General features: G+C 45.9%; 1 protein-coding gene across 3 annotated transcripts in view; it reads right to left on the reverse strand.

Moving 5' to 3' along the window:
* Positions 1–6227: 6227 nt before the first annotated feature.
* Positions 6228–19931, reverse strand: part of MARF1 (meiosis regulator and mRNA stability factor 1) — a 43073-nt gene continuing 29369 nt past the window's right edge. For 2 of the 3 annotated variants that reach the window (XM_045819316.1, XM_045819315.1), the window contains exons 21-27: positions 19448–19675; positions 16012–16242; positions 13720–13932; positions 12501–12561; positions 12316–12414; positions 10524–10694; positions 6228–8774 (exon numbers count right to left, since the gene is read on the reverse strand). In XM_045819316.1, coding sequence (XP_045675272.1) covers positions 8530–8774; positions 10524–10694; positions 12316–12414; positions 12501–12561; positions 13720–13932; positions 16012–16242; positions 19448–19675 — 1248 coding nt within the window. In that variant the 3' untranslated portion in view covers positions 6228–8529. The remainder of the gene's footprint in view (positions 8775–10523; positions 10695–12315; positions 12415–12500; positions 12562–13719; positions 13933–16011; positions 16243–19447; positions 19676–19931) is intronic. The other variant, XM_045819317.1, reaches the window with a different exon arrangement.

The raw sequence follows: 19931 nt of genomic DNA on the forward strand, positions 1-19931 counted from the left end.
CAGCACGGCCTCCATCTTTGGCTTGGTCAACTGCAGGAGCTTCTTAACGGACCTCCTTAGCATTGGTCGTTCTCCACACTGTGGCCGGGCGATTTCCTTTATGCGAACCCAACTGTCATCCCCTCTGTAAAACCATTCCCGCCGCCATGGGGTGAAATCCATGTTCTTACATGCGGCTTAAAGGCCCTCTCTGATCTGGCCCCTTCCTACATCCCTTTCCTTATCCCACCTGCTCACCTGGGTCCCTCTGTGCTGTGGCCACAGAAGGATTCTTTGGGTTCTTTGTTCTTCTTGCCATGTTCTCTGTTGGCCCCTCTCTTGGACTTTGACATGTTAGTCCCCATGCCAAGAACTCAGATTCCATGCCACCTTTTCCTCTCATCTACCTGTGTGCTACTCTGAGGCCAAAGTGATATTCCTAATGTGTGGAGTTAACCAGGGATGTTGCTTCTCAGTTTATAACTCTCCTGTGCCTCTATCTGGGGTTAAGAGAACAAAATGAGTGGAAGCAGCTGGGGAGGAAGAAGAAACACTGAGTTTCAAGGACAGTGTGTTCCGCAGCATCCAACTTGACCCAGAGGTCAAGTGACTTTAAGAACTTTACAGAAAGGGTCCACAGGACTCTGCGGTAGAATGGGGTTGGTGTGAGCAGTTTCTGCAAGGTGCTGGCATGAGAGCCAGATGCGTCAGGCAGGGGAGTGCTCTCTCACCCACCGTTTCATAGGAGAGAGGGAGGGATCATCACCTCTATTTGGCAGAGAGGGAAACTGAGGCTTAGAGAGGGGAAGTGATTGATTAGCCCAAGGTCACACAGCATGTATGTGTCAGAGCCAGGACTTAAGTCTGAGAGCAGGGTGAGAGCCAGACCCAGGGTATTTATTTCTCATTTCTAATTCCAGCAGCATCACCACCTCATTCCTTGTGGAGCTGAACTCACTCAGTGATTCATGGCCACTCCAGCAGTAGCTGAGCCTCTCACAAACCTTAACAGTCCAGGGTGGCTGCACAGAGCTCATAGCTCAGCTCCTCTGCAGCTTGAGAAGAAGCAGTCAGAACCTGCCCAGTGCTACCAGCCAGGAACCAAATGCCTGCCACCAGTAGGATAGGTGGGTGGGCGGGCATCAGAGAAACCTGGCTTGAGGAAAATGTCAGGTCATTTTTCCATTTGTTCATGAGTTATTTCCAAGAGTGGCATTAGGTAATGGTTAACACAGAGATGAATCAGACAGGGGTGGTCTTGCCTTTGTGCAACTAATATGCTAGTGAGAGACAAGGCCATCAAGGGGAGGCAAGGAGAGGCCTCCTCACCAGTGTTAAGTCGGAACAAAGCCCCCTGACCAGCAGGATCAGCACGAGGGAAAGCAGCTGAAAAAGTGACAGGAGTGGGGCTTGGAGTCAGCCTGCCTGAGTTAAACCCCAGCCGCAGAGCTCCCTGTGGAAGCCCAGACTGGCAACACGGAGAAAACAATGGGAGGATTAAAGGAGACAATACAAGGGGGGACCCCCTCAGAAAGCAAAATTTATTTATAAAAAATCGTGCACTTATTCTTAACACGTTAAAACTTCACTTTCAAGTGCTCTCCATTTGATGTAATACACCTATTGAGATGTTTCCACTGCTCAAAACACTTCGAATTTGTCGATTTTGATGTCTTTTAGTGCTTCTACCGTTTTTTACTTCACCTCTTCCATATTCTCAAACTGTTTCCCTTCGAGGACATTTTTCATGCAGGGAAATGGTGAATAGGGAGGGTGTGGCACAGAGGTTATGCTGTTTTTGGTCAAAAACCACTGAACACTCAGTGGGGTGTGGGCAGACGTGCTTGTAAATCACCCATCATGAAATGGACAAATGTGCTGAAGAGACATCACAAAACATTCACTGAAGCCAAATGCAGCCTCTCACAGCAATGCCAGCTGGTACACTGACAGATGGGTTCCTAGAACACCCATGTAATAGGGAAGCCTGTACTACCAGGGGCCAGCCCTCCAGAAGATAATTCTGTTGTTTTTTTATGTGTGTGTAGGAAGGGTATAGAACAAGACACGTATTAAAATTGATTATTATGGGTTAAATCTAAATGTAGGAAGCTGTGGAATCAAAAGGCTGAGGGTCTTAGAGGGCCTGGGGCTAGGGGCTAGGGAGGAAAAGATGAGGAAGCCCTTCCCGGTCCTGCCCTCACGAAGGTGACAGTGAGCAGACACAGGAACTTGCTGCAGTGTGACAATGTTGTGATCCCCATTCCAGGCACGACCTCAAGATGCCTGCACCTTCCCTGGGGCGTGCAGTTCCACAGTCACCCCTGACCCTGACTGGGCCCCCGCCAGGTCTCTGCACCCCTCACATCTGTTCACACGGTCACCCCCTCCCTCAACTCCTGCTGAGTCCCAGGTCGAACTGGGCCCCTGTTCTCCACTCACCATGGAAGCCACGCTGCACAGAGCCTTGGAACCCAAAGCCGATCTTCCAGACATTTATGGAGGTGGGAGGGAGTTACATTATAGCCACTCAGAACAATGAAGCCTAATGCTTAGATTCCCCATTTCAACCAGCTCTGTCACCATCCACCATTTGGCTCACCTGGTCCCCAGGCCTCTCCTCCTTCCCGCTTTAGTGGAACAATGGGGCTCCCTGCAGCCTTTGGCTACCCTCAACTATAGGTGCCCCCTACAGGCCCAGGAAGCCTCAGCTGTGCTGCTAGCCAGCTCAGGGCTCGCCTCCCACCCATGAAGATTTATTTCTCAACTGAGAAGATATCTGTGGCTCATTACTCCTCTCCCACAGAAAAATCAGCTGCCCCACACTTGGGTTTGATGAACAGTTGTGAACTTGCTCCAATCCATTCTCTGGGTTATAAGTGACCAAAACTCAAGCCAAACAGGCAAAGAATAAGGGCATTTTTTTTGGCTCCTGGGCTGGGATGTCCTGGATCTAGAGTATCACACAATGTCACCTGGACTTGGTGCTTTTCCACCTGTCCCTTCCACCTCCCTTGGTTGGCTTTGTCCTCTGGCAGAGTCTCCACATAGAGCCTGTGGCAACAGCTCCCAACTTCAGCCTCCCTGGCCTCTCAGAGTAACACTCTAGCAAATTCAACACAAATTTCAGCATGGAATCTCCCGGGCCTGGCTTGGGTGGTGTGGAAATGTAAACTAAGGCACATTAAAATTTTAAGAGTTTATTTGAGCAAAAATCGATTCAAGTCGGGGAGCATCCAATGTAGCAGATAGAAAGGAGCTCCGAAGGGCTATGCAATGAAAGACTTTAATAGGCAGAAGGGAGCAGAGCTAAGAAGGTTATTACACTCAGCAAAAAAGTGAATTGGTTATCATCGGGTTATGTTAATGTTCCTTGTTGGGGATGGCAGGGGTTTATCAGGCAGATGACCTAACTTGGGCTGACTGGGTGATTCCTGATGCATTGGCTTAAGGTTCCATTTCTGGAAGAGGCAGGACTGTAATGAAGTCTCAGTCTGATGTTGTGGGACTTAGCATAAGCAACTCCATTTTGGGCCTGTTGTTTTAAACAGTCCCAGGCCTGTCCCAGAATCACCTGCTGGGCCAGACAGGTGTGACATTAAGACTTCAGTTGCAGACATAATGTCACATCACCCTTAAATCCTATAGCATGTACTGAAGAGCACTGGTGTTCTCTTTCACATTCCAGTGATGCAATATTTTTACCTAGTATTTACATTTTATCAGCTCTCCCAATAATTTGCATTATGGCAACTCTCCTCCTCTATTTCAGAGGCCCAAGAACAAGTGTTGTTTTTCATTGCCACACCTCTAATCTTCTCCAGTCATTTCTGTCTTTCATGACTGACAATTTTGAAGAGTGCAGGCCAGGAGTCCTTGGTGATGAGATGTAGTCTCTGATCTGAGAACCACTGCCACAGAGGGGTCTTCCTGCCCAGTCCCAAGTCCTGCTGCCACAGGGAAGGCGGCAAGGCACAGCTGGACCCACACCTTACTCATTGGTGTGCCCACGCCTGGCTCAGAGCCCAACACCCTTGTGGGAGCCTCAGTAAAGACTGGACTTGGGAGCTGTGTAGACCAGGGCCTCCAGCCTGGCTATGCCACAGAGTGACTTGGGCAGTGGCTCAGCCTTTCCAGCCTTACTTTCTCTATCTGTAACCCAGTGTGAAGGTGCAGGGTGGCTTGGTCTAGCTGTATTTAAGGGCACTTTCAGCTTTGACACTTGGTTGTTGGCTTTCAGAAGCTTAAGCTCAGACCCCCTTCCCCCCATGTTGGAAGCTGGATAGGATGTCTTAGGCCTCCTGTGCCAATCACTAACTCATTCATCAACCTACAGATCATCTAGAAGGTGGGGCCTGTGACTTGCTTCTGAGTAATAGAAGATGATGCGGGGGGGGGTTACTTCCTTGATTAGCAGAGTGGAGGGAGGTTCTCCTTGCTGGCTCAAGGAACTAAGCTGTCATTTTGAGGCAGCCCTCATGGCAGTGAACTGTGGGTCGGCTCTAGGGTTTGCAGCTGACAGCCAACAAAACCTGGGGCCCTCAGTTGGGAGAGGAGGGAGGTTGCAGAGGGTCAGCAGGGGTCAGGCCTCAGAGTCCATGCCTGGCTCTGCGTCTGGGAAGGCTTTCAGGCAGAGTAGGGAGGGGACAAGGCCTTCGCATGAGCTGCCTGCAGCCGGGGGAAGAGATGGTGTGGCACCTCCTCAGCTGTGCTCCTGGCTGTTTCTCCACTGTGGCGCCAGTTACTTAGCTTCCACCTACAGTTGTTTCTTCCTCTTTTCCTCTGTGCCCTAAGCTCCCCATTTCCAAATCCTCCCTTCCCAGAAAATGTGAATTCTTCTCATCTTCCTGAGGAAAGTTCATCTCGTCCCACCCACCTGAAGAGGGGGGTTCTCTCTTCCTGCTGTTATATAGCTTGCCAAATTCATCCCAAAGGCAACTGGTGTCCTCACATTCCAACCTAGGCTGTTCCCCAGGGCTGCCTACCTCCCAGAGAAAGACTAGAACTCTCCCAGGAAACAGACTCGACACACCTGCCCTGGAAGTATTAACTCAAACAAGCAAATTGGATCTGTCATCTCTGCATCTCTCCCTAGAGTCGAGTCAGAAGAGGTTAGTGTAATCACGTTAGCAGTGGGAGATGGGCCAGTTGTTGCTCAGGCCTGATGGAAAGCAATGTTGGGAGAGTGCGAGGCCAGGTAAAGCAGTGGTGAGGACCACGCTAACTCGTTTATGGGGCAGTGATCGGGGTCTTCCTCCCTCAGCCCCAGAGCTCATTATGTGACCTGTTCCAATGTGCAGAGCAAGAGGCCATAGCAGGTCACTGGTGTGGGAGGAAGCAGGGATGCTCCTGAGCCATGACTCAGTCTTTGCACACTGGAGCGCCTGGAAACCAGAGAGATCTCAAAGCACGATGCTCCTTGCGATGGGGAGACAGATAGGGTTAACTGCACATGTGGAGGCAGGTCCTAGATCCTATCTCCTCTGCATGGACGAGTCTGCTTTTACTTAGCCATCTTCTAAGCTACCTTCTCCAGACTGGATGGGAAACGCACAAGGATAAACATGAATCCCCATTTCAAACCCTAAACTGAGACCTACAAAACCTCCCTGTCTTGCTCTAAAGGGGCACGGTGGCAGCTCAAGCTTTTCTGCAAAAGTTTGCTACAAGAGATGTTTTGAAAGGATTTCCAAAGGTCTTCAAGTTTCTTAATGTTGGTCTTTTAAAAACTGCAGTTCATCAAGAGGCAATTTACCCAAACGCCAAGTCTCTTCCAGGTCCTTTCAGATTCAAACAAGGGGTGAGCGGTAATAGCCTCAGGGTAAGAGCTTTGCAATGGAAATTTATGACAGAAATGTTCTCTAAGCGGACTTACTCAGAAAGCATGCCTGCAGCGACCAAGACCAAGGCAGCCTGCAAAATGGATTTCTCTCACAGGGGGAGAGCCTAGTAATTATCCTAGTTTTATAACTGGAGCATTTTGTGGTTATTGTATTTCCCCCACACGTGATTGTAACTGAACTAGGCTGGAAACCCTGGAGGGCCCTGAACACAAAGGACCCATATTCAGTCACCTGCCCAGGGCTGGATGCCAAATTAAAAGGGTCTCCAAAATGTCAGACCAATCTGTGTTCCATCTCAGATTTTCAGAAAGGGCGAGAAGCTGGCGGAAGCAAAATGAAAAGATGACACAACTAGACTGGTTTATAATCCCTCACCTCTCACACACACTTGGAAAACAGATTGGATGCTTGCTTGTAACGTTTATTGACAACTGTTTGGTCCCAACACACAAAACAGCACTTGAACCACAAAAAAAGTGTCCAAACAAAGTAGACAGTTGAGAAAAACATCTTTCCCCCAAGCCCCATCCAAAACAAACAGTGCAAGACGGGAAAGGGGGTTTTGGTGATAACTTACGTCTTTTTTTTTTTTTTAAGATAAATCTAGTCTGGTACATCTTTCCACCCAGAAATAAAGAATTTCATTGTCTTAATTCTGATACATCATCTTGTCACATCATTTAATTAAGCCTCTGGATAAAAAAATAGATAGCAATTGACTGGCCATTGCAGAATACATCACGAACACAACGAACATCGGCTGTACTTCCCTATCTTCAGACAGCAAGTGACAGAGTCACACACGCGTCCCAGGCTGACGGGTGACTCCAGCGCGCGGTGCGGCCACACTCACACGAGAGCACGTGGCTTCAGTCTCGTCTCTGTTTGCCACCCAAAGAAGCTGCTCTTTGAGACTGTTCCTTGTGACTTGTAATGGTTCCTTGTGACTTATGTTTTTAAAATCCACAGTTCTTTACATGAGAGCAAAACTAAAGTCCAAGTGTGCAAACTCAGCCTTATGAAATCTCAGAATAAGGCAATTGATTACTCAACGCTAACTATATCACATTGTTTAAAAGCTTCTTTTAAAAAATCACACATTTGCACTGCACTTCCTGTCACACTGTCTGTAGAGGAAATGCCTTCGGAGGGATTTGCAGAGTGCCACCATGCTTAGAAGGCTTTTCCAGTGCAGTTCCATCTTGATTGGGGCTATGTCTTGAGAAATGGGAATCACTGGCTTCACAGAAAAGATTTGGGGAACAAAAACCTAACTTGTAAAAATCTCTTTATAGCCCTTATTTTGTGGCATTTTATCAAAATGCTGGCTATAAAATCAGAGCCCATTTTCTGGCTTTCCAGAAATTACAAAATATAAACATTTCCCCAAAAGAAACCATCTAACAAGTGGAAGACCTTTTTGCCAACAGGCTCTGTCTGCTCTATGAATGCATCCGCCTTCTACCCAACAAATACAACCCATTGTAAATGTCAGGCTTCTCCAGGAGGGGTGAGGGACCACCAGTCTGCCTCAGCCACCTCGGGGCGAAGGTCATTCCACAGGGCAGTGCTCTCTTAAAGGCTGGCTTTTCCCAAATACCAACATCAGATACCACAAAAACCTGAACATGCTTCCAGCAGTGAGAAGTGACTGAGTTAAAGTAGACACTCCAGAAACACAAATATTATACAAACTTAAAGCTTCCCAACTGCCAAAACCAGCATTAAGTTGATCAACCTTGGCCTTTATATGTTTACATACAATTTCTGAGTGTTCCCAGTGGAAAGAGTATCAATACCGCCCCTGATCTGTAATTTATGCATTGCATATTATAGAAAATCAGACACTCTTCTCCCAACACTGCCTCTTGACACACAATTATGTGTGTTGGACTTCAAATGCTGACTTTAAATTCATGACACCAGACCACCTCCTCTTCCTTTACGTAAGGTACATCAGACTGGAACCTGACATAAAAGGGAAGCTTAAATCATCCTCAACTTTCTAGAAAGCTCCTAAATGGAACCCCAAAATGGAAACACTTAAAAATTTTGCGATGAAACCACATTTATCAACTACAGACATAGTTAAATAAAAAACAAGGCACTCTTACAAGTCACATGGAAGCCAGAACCTTTCACATCCAACCTGAAAATACATCCTTACCTCCTGGCCCACCCTTCTTCGGTGTGTGAACACGCAGGGTCACTGAACAGGCTTTGCTTTGAGACACATCATGCATATAATTGATACTGTCTGAAAATACCAGTAAGCAAAGGCTTAGAGACTACATTATGCTACACGGAAGATTATACCACCGATGTGGCTTAATGGAAGTAAAGCTACTTCCTCCAGCTGAGTTCTTACTGCTTCCTTCTTATGGAACACCTTCCTTCATAGAACACTGGGTCTATTTCATAATAATTAAGAAAAATTTGGTAAAATATATTAAGAATTCTTTAACAAATACCAGAAGTTTTTTTTTCCTTTAAAGAAGTGGGGTGAAAAAAAAAAAAGAAAAGGAAAACTTCAGCTCAAAGCTGTGTTCAATGTAAAAGGAACAAAACATTATGGAATACATCTAAAGATGAAAGAAGTGGCTTTTGGGGGTTTTCATTAAAACAGCAAAGGCTGGGTTTTTTGAGCCCACTTTTGTGTGCGGAATCAGACAGTGTTTTCCCATCTTAATTCTATGTTCAAAATGAGTCAAAGCTTGGTTATAGGTGCAAAGGAAAAGTTGGCTGCCAATTTTACTCTATTTTTGGGTTGCTTTTTGGCTGGGCTTTCCACAGGGTCCTTGCTGAGCTGCGACTCTGGGGTTTCTGAGGAGGGACAGGGAGGCACTGGGGCCGTGGCTGAGACGCAGGAGGAGCTGGAGTCAGAGGTTGGCTTTTTGTTATTTACTGGTACTGGAATATCAATGTTCTTTTCTTGGTTTAAAATCATAATTTCTGTAAACACAGAAAAGCAAAGAGATTCAGTTCTAAACCTGTAAGAAGTATTAGTTTTCAGTTTCTCATATTTTCACAAAAAATTATTTAAAAATAACCCCCAAAATGTCACACTCAGGTCCCCATTTACATATTAGCTGTGTGGCCATTACATGTCACAGTCAAATATCTATAAACTACATCTTAGCTCTCCCTTGGATTATAAAGTACTAGAGATCTTCACTTTTGGCTACAAATCAGTGGGCAATGACTTCAAAACATTTTCTTTCCACTTTGGATTCTCTGACCATTCATTCTCTGTCAAGTAGTTAAGGATCCATAAGCCACATGTGACTTATAGATTTTCAGACCAGGAGGACATCCAGGGCCATTCCTTTGACAGAGGACCTTCTGTCGTGTGGATGTAAGGTCAGGGTGGGAAGTAAGAGGGGAGTGGCAGAGGTATAACTGCCCTAGAAAATCCAGGAAGTCAAATGCAGCCGGTTTTCCTGCAGTGCAGCAGGTGCTCTTTCTCTAGTAGCGCCGCAGGTGTTAATCTGCTGAATCCACAGAGCCATGTGCTCGGAAGAGATGCACTGTCATACACTCGACTCCTGTGTGTGCAAAGGGCTCTCTTACCAAAGGCACACAGAAGGTGAGGGTGGTGGAGGGGCTGGCTCCCTTCTCAGGCTGACACACTCAGTGAGGGGAGTGGGAGACAGAACTGCCCACACCATTCCAATTATTTTCTCTCTCTCGTCACATGGGAATGGCTGATGTATAGTGTGACTTGTGTGTATTAAATGCGCCAAGCCTACAGCCCCACGGAAGAGCTAATATCAATCTGCCACCAGCTCTAGCCATGCATTCCAGGGGCTGGATCTTCTAGTATCAGAAGCCAGGTGTATGGTCCCCCGTCTCCTATTTTCCAGATAAACAGCTTCAGTTCTTTCCCTGGGCAACAGTGCGAATGCTGCATGAGAACACTAAGGGCTGTGAAATTCACCCAGTGGTCAGGAGAGGCTGTCTCTGTGGTCTCCTGGAAAGCTGCATCAGCAGGGCGGGAAAGGTCTGGTCACAACAGTGAAGATGACAAGGGAAATTCCTCATCAGAGCAGGTGAGCCATCCTCTCAGGTCAGGTGATACAGCAGAAAGACAACAGGCCTTGGGTTCAAGCCTAACTTTGCCACTCCCTAGCCAGGCAGCCCAGAGCCAAATTCATCTCCAGTCATGATGCAAGCTATGCCTGTCACCTAACCTGCAGAGCCGAGGTGGGAACTAAATGTGCCTGAATCTGTCAGCCCCAGTGCAGGGTCAGCGCACAGTGAGAGCCAGGCAGTGCCGGCCTCATCAGCGCTCAACCCTGTCAGCTTCCTCTTCCTTCTCCGACCCCTGTGCAGAGTCTGGAGTCAAGACAAAGGCCGCCCCCTCCCTCCCCAACTCAAACCCTCGTAAAGCCCTGCACCCTCTGGAGTCATTCTGGACAATCTGCAACAGGTGACATGTATATCTGGTGACGAGGGTGCCTCCTTTCCAGCTTAGCTATGTCACTCCTCATGACACTCCATCACTCCCCCTTGCTTGCTCCCCAAGTCAGCTTGGGCTATAAGCCCAATTTTGGAAGAACCTTAACAGAAAGAGAGGGTCCTAAATAATCAGCACAGGTATTTTGTGCCTGGGAAAGTATAGTTTCTCCCCACCTCTATCAAACATGGAATATACTGGCATGATGATTTTATTCTTTAAGCCCAAAACGTAGAACATCCTACCAGAAGGCTCTTGGGGGTGTTCCTCAAACTGAATGAGATCAGCAGACTGAAGGACAACAGGATCTGGCCTCAGCTGAGGGGACGGCAGGCAGGAAGGGACAGGCGCACAGAGGAGGTCCACAGGGGAGTCGCTGGTCAGGCGGAGAAGCTCCTGCTCCGTGGGACAGGGCCCTGGACAGAGAAGGCAGGCTGTGACTCGACTCAGGACAGCGGTCCACCACGAGTCTGTGCCTGAGGCTTTCTTTCAAAGCCTTAAAAGATGAAAAACATCAGAATGTACTCAGAAATCAAGGTTTAAAAAGAGCCATTAACAGAAAGATCTGGGTCTCTCTCTTTGGTAAGTGAAATGCCACAGGCCAGGATCTCCCCAGGGCCCCATCGGAGAAAAAGGGTTCCACAGTCAGCTTCTTAAGAAAGGAAATAACACACCCTTAGAGAGGGTAAAAAGTAGTTAAAGGAGCAAAGCTCAGCATTACAAGACTTGGATCCAAATTCTGTCACTTCCTAGCTGAAGGATCTTGAGTAAGCTACTTAACCTCTGGGAATTTTAAAGATTTTATTTATTTTTAGAGAGAAGGGAAGGGAGGGAAACAGAGAGGGAGAGAAACATCAATGTGTGGTTGCCTCTAGCACCCCTTAATGGGAACCTGACCCGCAATCCAGGCACATGCCTGGACTGGGAATCCAACTGGTGACCTTTCAGTTTGTGGGACAATGCCCAACCCACTGAGCCACACCAGTCAGGGCACCTCTGGGAGTTTTTTTGCTCCTCATTTGTAGAATGTAGATAACTACTCCCGAAGGTTGTTCTGACATCTGAGAGATGAGTTACTTTAAGGTGCACTATAAAATGTAAAATGTTGCATAACTGAGTTATAAACACAGAACACAGTAACACTATCTAATGGCTTGCATAGTCCAATTAAGATAAAACTGTCATACACAGCGATGGATTCAAAAGTCTCAATAAAGTTAAAATTGCTATAGAGTGCAAGTGAGCTGATTTCTATCTACGAAGATGGTCCACGTAAAATCTAAGTGACTCCATGTTGTTTGGAGTAATGTTAATGAATTACCATCAAGTCTGTTCCAGGGATGTCCTGTGACAAAGACTTTCCTTGACCCAACTTTAGTCAGGCTCTTCTTAGCCCCCATCTCCACTAGACCTTGACCTTTCATATCTGTTCTGTCCTTGCTGAGTCTTAGCAAACATCTTGGGCAGTTTATTGTGAATCCTCCAGCCACACTACCTGATCAAGTCACTCAATCAGCACCCCACCACTGCGACGTCTAAGTCCTCGGCCTGCCTTCAGCAACAATCCTCTTGAGTCAGTTTGGCTAGAAACCCCCTGCCCCTGAAGTCTCCTTCCAGGTAATTTCCCATCCACTGACACCGCACTCTGCTCCTTGACCATTAATCCCCACTGTCCTTGTTGTATTCGGAGTTGAGCTTGATCGCTCTCCCCTAGTGCAGCAGAGATGAACCTCTTGCAATAGTCAGGAACTACTGTTTAACAAGAGTGTCAGAATAATTTTTTCCTTTAATATCTGAACTGGGTTGACATGTCATCTTGGGAGTGCCAACACCCCTTAAGAACCTTAACCAGTCAACTATAAAATGCTATCAAATGTAGGCCAGTTTTTTCTGTTACTAACCACATACTTTAAAAAAATGTATGAATGAATACTTTAGTAAATGAAAATGACCCATTGACATCTCTCCTACCCTGTCCCTACTCCAAGCTGCTTCTCCTAGAATTTCATCAGCTTTGCTTTATCTTTCCTCTCTTACCATCTCCATCTGCTCCAAGTTCAATTTCTGAGCCTGTGCAAGATTTAGGCACCTCCGGAATATGCTCAGTAGCTGAGGGCAAGTTTGAACTCAAATGACCTAGAGGGCAAAGAGCACCTGTCAGAGGGAGAAGTCAATGATAGAACCAGGATTTCTGAAGGGGTCGGGGATGGGTGCTTACTTACTTTTCATGTCATTTTTTAACACTACGATCCTCTTCTGACCATGTCCTTTTATCCAGACCACCTGCACACAAGACATACTACTGGTTAAGCAATGGAAAAGCCCTAAAATTCGGAATAATGTGACCTGTGTCTACCTTAAACGTACTAGAATTTAGAACTGGATTAATGCCAAGAAAAAAAAATGTTCTATACTCTCTCTTTACCTTTTTTTTAAAGTAACAGAGGCTTGCAGAAACATGTCCCTTATAAAAAGCTGTGCAGTCTAAAAATCGTGACACTCAGCTTTAAAAATATTCTTTATGGCTTTTAAAAAGATGGTCTTCCAAACACCAGTTCTGGTCTATAAATGAAGATAATTCTCACATGACAGCCCTTACTATTTTTTCCAGAAACTAAAGATACCCAAAAGAATTAATGGAGATTTCCCAGACCCCCCAAACTAACTTTGTTATCCCTAAAACAAAGTCCTCTCCCTAATGATGCTGCTCTCCACCCCCATAGCCCAGCTCTGGGCTCCTGGAGCGCTCCCACAGGCATTCGTCACCAAGCCCCTGATGTCAGCTGCCATGTGCCCTACCTACCCTTCTCCCTCTAAGATTTTCACTCAGGCTCAGCCCCTGCACAACTCTCACCCTGACCTGGGCGATAGCCAGAGTCCTGGCCAAGCGCCTTCTTCCCCTCCGGTTTCTCTCAAGTCTACTGTGCACAGCAGTGACTGTACTGTTTTTCACATGCAGACCTACAGCTCCTCTCCTTGCTCCTCACTGAGTGCCGCTCCTAACCTGGAGCAGCAAAGGCCCCCGTAACTGAGCTCTTACCTCACTGTCAGGCATCTGCTCACGCCATCCCCTCTACCTGGACTGCCCTCTCCCCCGCTTCACCACATGGTTAACTCCCACACAACCTCGACCTGCCCACAGCTCTTCTCAGTGCACCCACTCTTTACTGCACTGGCACTGACTCATCACCTGTGGGGGTGTCCTAAACCTCCACTACCCAACACCTTCCTGAGGGCGGGGTCTAGGACTTACTCACCTAACATATGGGAATTCAATAAAGGTTTGCAGAAGGAGGGGGAAACACTAAAGTCATTCACCTTATGCAAACTGTATGTTATGAAAGGCGCTGTTCAAAATGCCTGACATTTCCTCACTCTGTTTAGGAGAGTAGGCCTGTGGCTCTCCAGGAAGATACTCCAAGAAGCTCAGAAAACACCCACCTGTGGGATTGCTCCCAGGAGCTCCTCGATACTACTGTAGCCGTAAGTCTTGGGTTGCAGTGTTTCTCCGACATACTTGGTATAGGCCACAGAAAATTCATGAAGGAAAAGCTGCTGGTAGTGGTAAGTATGAAGTAAAGACCGCACATTCTTGGCAAACAAATACAGACTTGTAAGCTTCACACACTCCTCTGTCTTATCATTAGTGAAAACCTGGCCCAAGAGAAAAACGCAGCATTAGACACTTCCAGAGTGACTGCCCCCCACCCCCAGAAGTGAGGGCCTCCAGCTGAGCACGACAAGGTGCTAGACACCTTGACTAGTCAACTTGAAAACGGACAATAAGCCAAGAAGGGGGAGGAATTCATTCAAGGAATTCCCTGCACTGCCCCCACAAAAAGATGAAGCCTTGAGCAAACTTGAATTCTATTTGCAAGTCTAAAAAGGCAGCGGTCTGGAGAAATACTGTGTCAGAAGGGAAGAAAACTGGCAAGCCTGTGGCCTCAAACAAGACCGGTATGAAGGGTGGAGGCAAATGCTCAGGTAGGCAGAGCTTTATCAGACCTGGGGACCCAGGCCCCTAAACCTCATCACCCAAAGTGGTATTCCAAAGAACATGGTGGTGCAGGAGGACATTAGCATTGTTTTAAAAAACAACAGCAAAATCAGCATGGGAAAATAGCCCAAAGCTCTTCTGTTCTCAAGTAAGTAAGCCAATTTCCTTACCATAAACCTTTTCAGAATCTTTACTGTGCAGAGATTCTGCAAGAAAAGGGACATCTGCCCACCTCACCTGGTACAGAAAACCTTCCATCTTGAACACCCATTTACGTGCCCAGAAGTAGTGCTCACATTATAGATGGTTAACAGAGTTCAGAAAACGTGCAATTTGATATTGTAAAAGAAAGCTAGAGCTTGACAACAGTTAAAGTGGTAAAAATAGTTTTTGTTTAGGAATGACTGCAATGGGGAAGAGAAAAAACCTCTGTATAGAATTGGGCTCATTTTCAAATATAGCTGACCCTTAAACAACACAGGTTTGAACTGCATGGGTCCACTTATATGTAGGTGTTTTTCACTGAGTACCGCTCTGGCTTTGATCTGTGGCTGGGAGTCTGAAGATGCAGAGAGCTGGCTGTATGCACTGATCTGTGCCCTTTTACATAGCAGATACACGTCTGTGGATTTTGGTATCTGTGGGTGTCCTGGAACCACTCCCCTGTGGGTACTAAGGGACAACTTAAGTATTCAGTCTTTGGGAAGTGGAAAGTGACATGCAGATTTTTGACTGTGGGGGATGGGGGTTGGTGGTGACTCCCTTAATCCCCATGTTATTCAAGGATCAAGTGTATAACGAAGAAAAATGGAGATTTATAGCCAAGGAAGGAGGGAGAGTGTTGGTGGGTGGAAAATTCCTAAGACATCATTACTGACACCCAAGGTTAAGGTCTGGTCTAGAAGGCTGCTCAGGGGAGCCCAACTAAAGTTTGGCCAAGGAGAGATTTTTCTGTCAATACTTCTTATTTAATTATCAATCACTTGGTTATATAAGAACATTGGAATATTATTCTTTTTGTACACTACTGGATTTTATTGGTTAGTATCCTATCTAGAATTACTTTCTTTTGGGTGACTATATTAGGTTTTTGGTATTCAAGTTATCTGGCTTCATAAAATGAAGTAGTGAGCTTTGCATCTTTTTTTTTTTTCAAATGGCTTATAATACTTTTAAGAAGTTGGAGCTATCTGTTCTTTGAGGGTTGGTTAAAACCCAATTATTAACTTATCTGGTCCTGGTGCCTTTTTCAGCAGTAAAATTTCAATGGACCTAAGTATAATACTTTGGATATTTTTATGGTAATTGGTCTATTTTTTAACTTCAAGTCAATTTTGATCATTTTTTTCTAGGACCTTCTCTATGTATTCTCTGGCAATTCTTTTAATCATGAAGTGCCATTCTTGAAAAGCTACCTGGGTGACCGCCAGTCAGTCTTCCTTTTTGACCTGCATCTGATTGATCAGTCACATGGAGCTGCCATATAACCTCTCTAATTCAGAGAGAGGTTAACAATAGCAATACCCAGCCTCGTGCAGAATAAGAGTACCCCAGGTCAAGGACCAGGAGGCCAGGGCAGGGTGCCTGCACCTCCCTAAGCCTCTGTTGGTTCAACCACAAAATGACCAATTGGTCCCTTTCCAGCTGTACACCTAACCTAGACCACAGGGTCATCCAGAAATACCCAATTTAAGTTTCATTACAACGGCGCTCTAAGCAACCATTAGCACTTATACCTCAACTAAGTAAGGCAGACTCTTCAGAAGTTCAGGGAAGGTCATGTATCCATATTCAAGGGGGTTGAGAAGAGTGCTATGGGCAGCTTCATAATGTCTCTTGAGCTCATCAACAGAAAGATAGGTGTCTCCTTCCCAAGACATCAACAATACCAGCAACTGGGCAGTAAGAGAGCGCAGGGACTTGCGGTTGACCAGCTGGATCTGTTTGCCAGATTCCGTATCAGTAACCTGGAGAAGACAAGAATTCAAACGTATCCAAACTCAGGAGACAACCTGGGTCACACCCAGCTCAGCTAGTTTCATTTTTGCTAATGAGATCCATAGAGGAAAAACCTCTAATTCTTACTCTTAGACTGAAGTAAATTGAGTGGAGTTGTTTTCATTTTCTCTGGGGTACTACTCCAACACTTCAAGTGAGATGGGGCAGAAATTATTCTCTCCCTTCCTGTTGGCCCATAACCAGAAACTTCCATCAATAACACCCCCTCTCTTAGGATATTCTTTCCACTGCCTGCTAAGGGAAGGAAATAAGACTAGCCAGTTTGCATCCACTGGTCTGAGAGTGTGAATTAAAGATGGCTGGACTGGGCTGGGGGTGGCTACACTGTGGGTGACACTCCAAAGGGCTGCTCTACAGACATGACTTTGCCCACGTGTGTGTCCCAGGAGCTGGACTGGGGAGGTGACAGAAAGCCCACTCTGACTACAGTGCCCACTCTAACTGCAAGGCAAGCTGCATTCTTCTAGTCTATTATTACTTGGCAAAAAGCTGGCATTTTCAGGTCTGAGTACATGTCTACTTCTCAGTTCTTTCAGATTCTCAAGAAGATAAAGGATTTCCACTTGTAAGCACACGGGGAGGGAAACTTTGCAAAAAGGACTCAGGTTACCATTTGGGGACCAAACATGCAAAAGAACAAGCAGTGGGCGACCGAGACCCACAGGCCTTGGGCAGGGGTGGACGAGTCTGAATTGAGCTTTCACTGAAAGTAAAAACAGGCAGAGCTTCAGTATACATACTGCTTAGGTTTGGCAGGCAAACCAGTATTTACTATTACAGCTGTTTTTCCCTTTTTCTGGCTTTCAGCTGGGGTTTTAGGTCCTCAGAGGCAGAAAGAGCTGAGTGGCACTTGAGAGAACCTAATACCCCCAGTGTCTTTGGTTCTGACGTTTACCTAGACCCAAGGCAGGAGAGACTGGTAGGTACAGCTGGCCCTCCTGCCCCCATTCCACTGATCAAGATTATGGATTTGTGGAGATTTATACTACACATTTCCTATGAGGACATGAGGTTTAATCAATCAACAGATATACACCCCAGGGGAGTTCAAGTCATCTTAGATGCCCAGACCATTATTACTACTCCAGCACTTTAAGGAGAAAAAGCAAAAATCCACTCCTTTGATGCTACTTAGGTACATCTCTTAATTCTTAACCCTGGCTACACATTAGAATCACCCAAGGAGCTTATTAAATAATGCCAATGCTCAGAGCACTCGAGCTACATAAGAATCTCAGGGGCAGGGGTAAAGTCCGGACACTGGCCATTTCCCAGAAGCTCCTGGGGTATTCTAGTGTGCAGCTAGGACAGCCTCTCCCATCTTTTCCTGTCTCCATTGCTCAGAACCCAGCTTCCCAATCATTCACCCTCACTCATCAAAGTTCGTGGTCATAGTTAAAGACTTCCTCTCTACCAAGCCCACTGCTGCCATCGTCCTGGGTGACTGAGCATCCAGGGGGGCCTGTCCCACACCATGGCCTTTCAGTGCCTCAACTGCCTCATCTTCAGTGACATTCTTTCTACTTGAGTCTATCCCAGACTCCCTTCCTCAGGGTCACACTTGGGATCTTGTCACTGCCCACTTCCAAAATAACTCATTCAAACCTCCCATGTATCCAGCATGCAAATGGAAGCCTAGAGCAAACTTTGGGAGGGAGAAAAGAAAGAGATTCGATGATCTTTCTGCAACTTCACCAGCACTGACTCCTATTTCTCCCCTCTTTTATCCATCTTGGCATTGATGGGCCATTACTTCATTAACATTCATGTCAATCCTCTAAACTCCTTTGTCCCCATGCCTTTTCGTTGTTCCCACCTGGCAAAGTGTCACCTGGAACCCAACAACCTGCTTTCCTGGAGCTGCACCTAAGTAGCCATGCCACTATTTTCTCCAGAGCAAATGTAAGAGCAGACTTCCAGTGAGGTCTCCAGACTCCCAGTATCCCTGCCTGGTTTCCTGGTCACTCTCCCACTTACCACCATGACAATTTCAGACCTTCTCCATGCTCTTCAATCCTGAATCCATCCTGTCTCTTTCTTCCTCTCTCTAAGGAGTTGCTCCCACCATCTACTTGACAGAAAAATAGCTCTTGGAAGGTAACTCTCTCCTACATCAAATTTACCTATATCTGCATCCACTTGACCTCCCTTCTCTTTTATCAAAATAAACATACCAATATCTGAGCTGTCCCTCCTTCCCCTGAATGACAACTCCCACAACTCCTGCCTCGTCAGGGCCTGCACCCATCACCCTTTCTCGTCTTTGTATATTTATCTTCTTTCTTGAACAGATCCTTCTCAGCAGCTCTCAGACATGCTTACTTAGCTAGGTCCAAAGGTCACGTTAGCCCTGGTCTCACCTGCCCTCTCAGTAGCATGTGATGCTGCTGGCCATTTCTCCTCCTTGGTCTCCAGTGTCCACACCTACCTCATGTTTGTCCTACTCTCCAGCAGTTACATACTGGTCTCCTGTGAAGGTTTTTCCTTCCTCGACCGAGTACATAGATTCTTTCGAGACCTGTGACTGCAGCTGCCACCACTTTGTATGTTTTCCTTTCCATTTCTTCCTCTCTGTAGTGAGTTTTCTTAGTTCTACAGTGAATGCAGCCTGAAAATCCTCCAGGGGCTCTGCCTGGGACTGGGAGGCTCAGTTCAGTGCAGGGTGGGGAAGAGTAGGGAGGGACCCTACCTAATCCAGCATTACCAGCAACAAAGGCAATTCTCAGTCCTAGCTTGCTCCTACACCTACTCCTTAAGTGAGTCAAAATCTAGAAGGAAGAAGAGATCTGTAACTGCGTCTCCTCAAAATTTCAGAGATGAAGACCTATTTAGAAGGATCCAACTTTGGGTCAGTAGTACTGAAACTGATACAACAGAGAATAAACACCCTGGGATAAAACAGTGACATCATTAGTTCAAGAAGACATTATTTTGGCAAGGCCACTAATAAATATACAAAGGCAAGGCCAAAGATCTACACTGCCAAACCTAAATCACATTCTATAGCCCTCCAAAGATATTAATGGCACACAAAGCAAGTTGTGAAACAGTAAGCAGTGCGACGTGTAACTACAGAAATGCTATAGTACACGCGAACACCCCAATGGAGATTATGCTGCAAGTGTTACTTCATGGAAAAAAAATTCTGTTTACCTTCACAACATGGCAGAGTTTCTGTGTTAAAGCTGAAATTGAACTGACGTCATAGTCTTGGAGACGAAATGCATAACCAAAAGTTTTAGCATATTCTGTGAGCAGATCTGACATCATAAGACAGTTATCTTTTTGAGACCGAAGGAGTTTAACAAACTGAGCAGCTAGAGCTTTGAATCGTTCTACCTCCGTCAAAGTGAGGATTTTTTCTTCTCCACATTCCAATACCTTGGGAAACACACAGGAGGAAAGGAACACTGAAAAAGTTATGATTGTTCATGGAATTAAATGGTATGAAAATGTATACAATTAGTAACTAAAAAGCATTTTAGTATTGTTTAATGAATACATTTTCAATTTTGAAAGATTAAAAAGTTCTGGAACTTGAACAACAATGTCAATATATTTAACACAACTGAACTGTACACCTAAAAATAGTTAAGTAGGTAATGTGTAGCTTACCACAAAAATTATTTTCAAATGT

The sequence above is a fragment of the Phyllostomus hastatus genome, unplaced genomic scaffold, assembly GCF_019186645.2.
Source record: "Phyllostomus hastatus isolate PE091 unplaced genomic scaffold, TTU_PhHast_1.1 phas_scaffold_385, whole genome shotgun sequence".
Classification (NCBI taxonomy): Eukaryota; Metazoa; Chordata; class Mammalia; order Chiroptera; family Phyllostomidae; genus Phyllostomus; species Phyllostomus hastatus.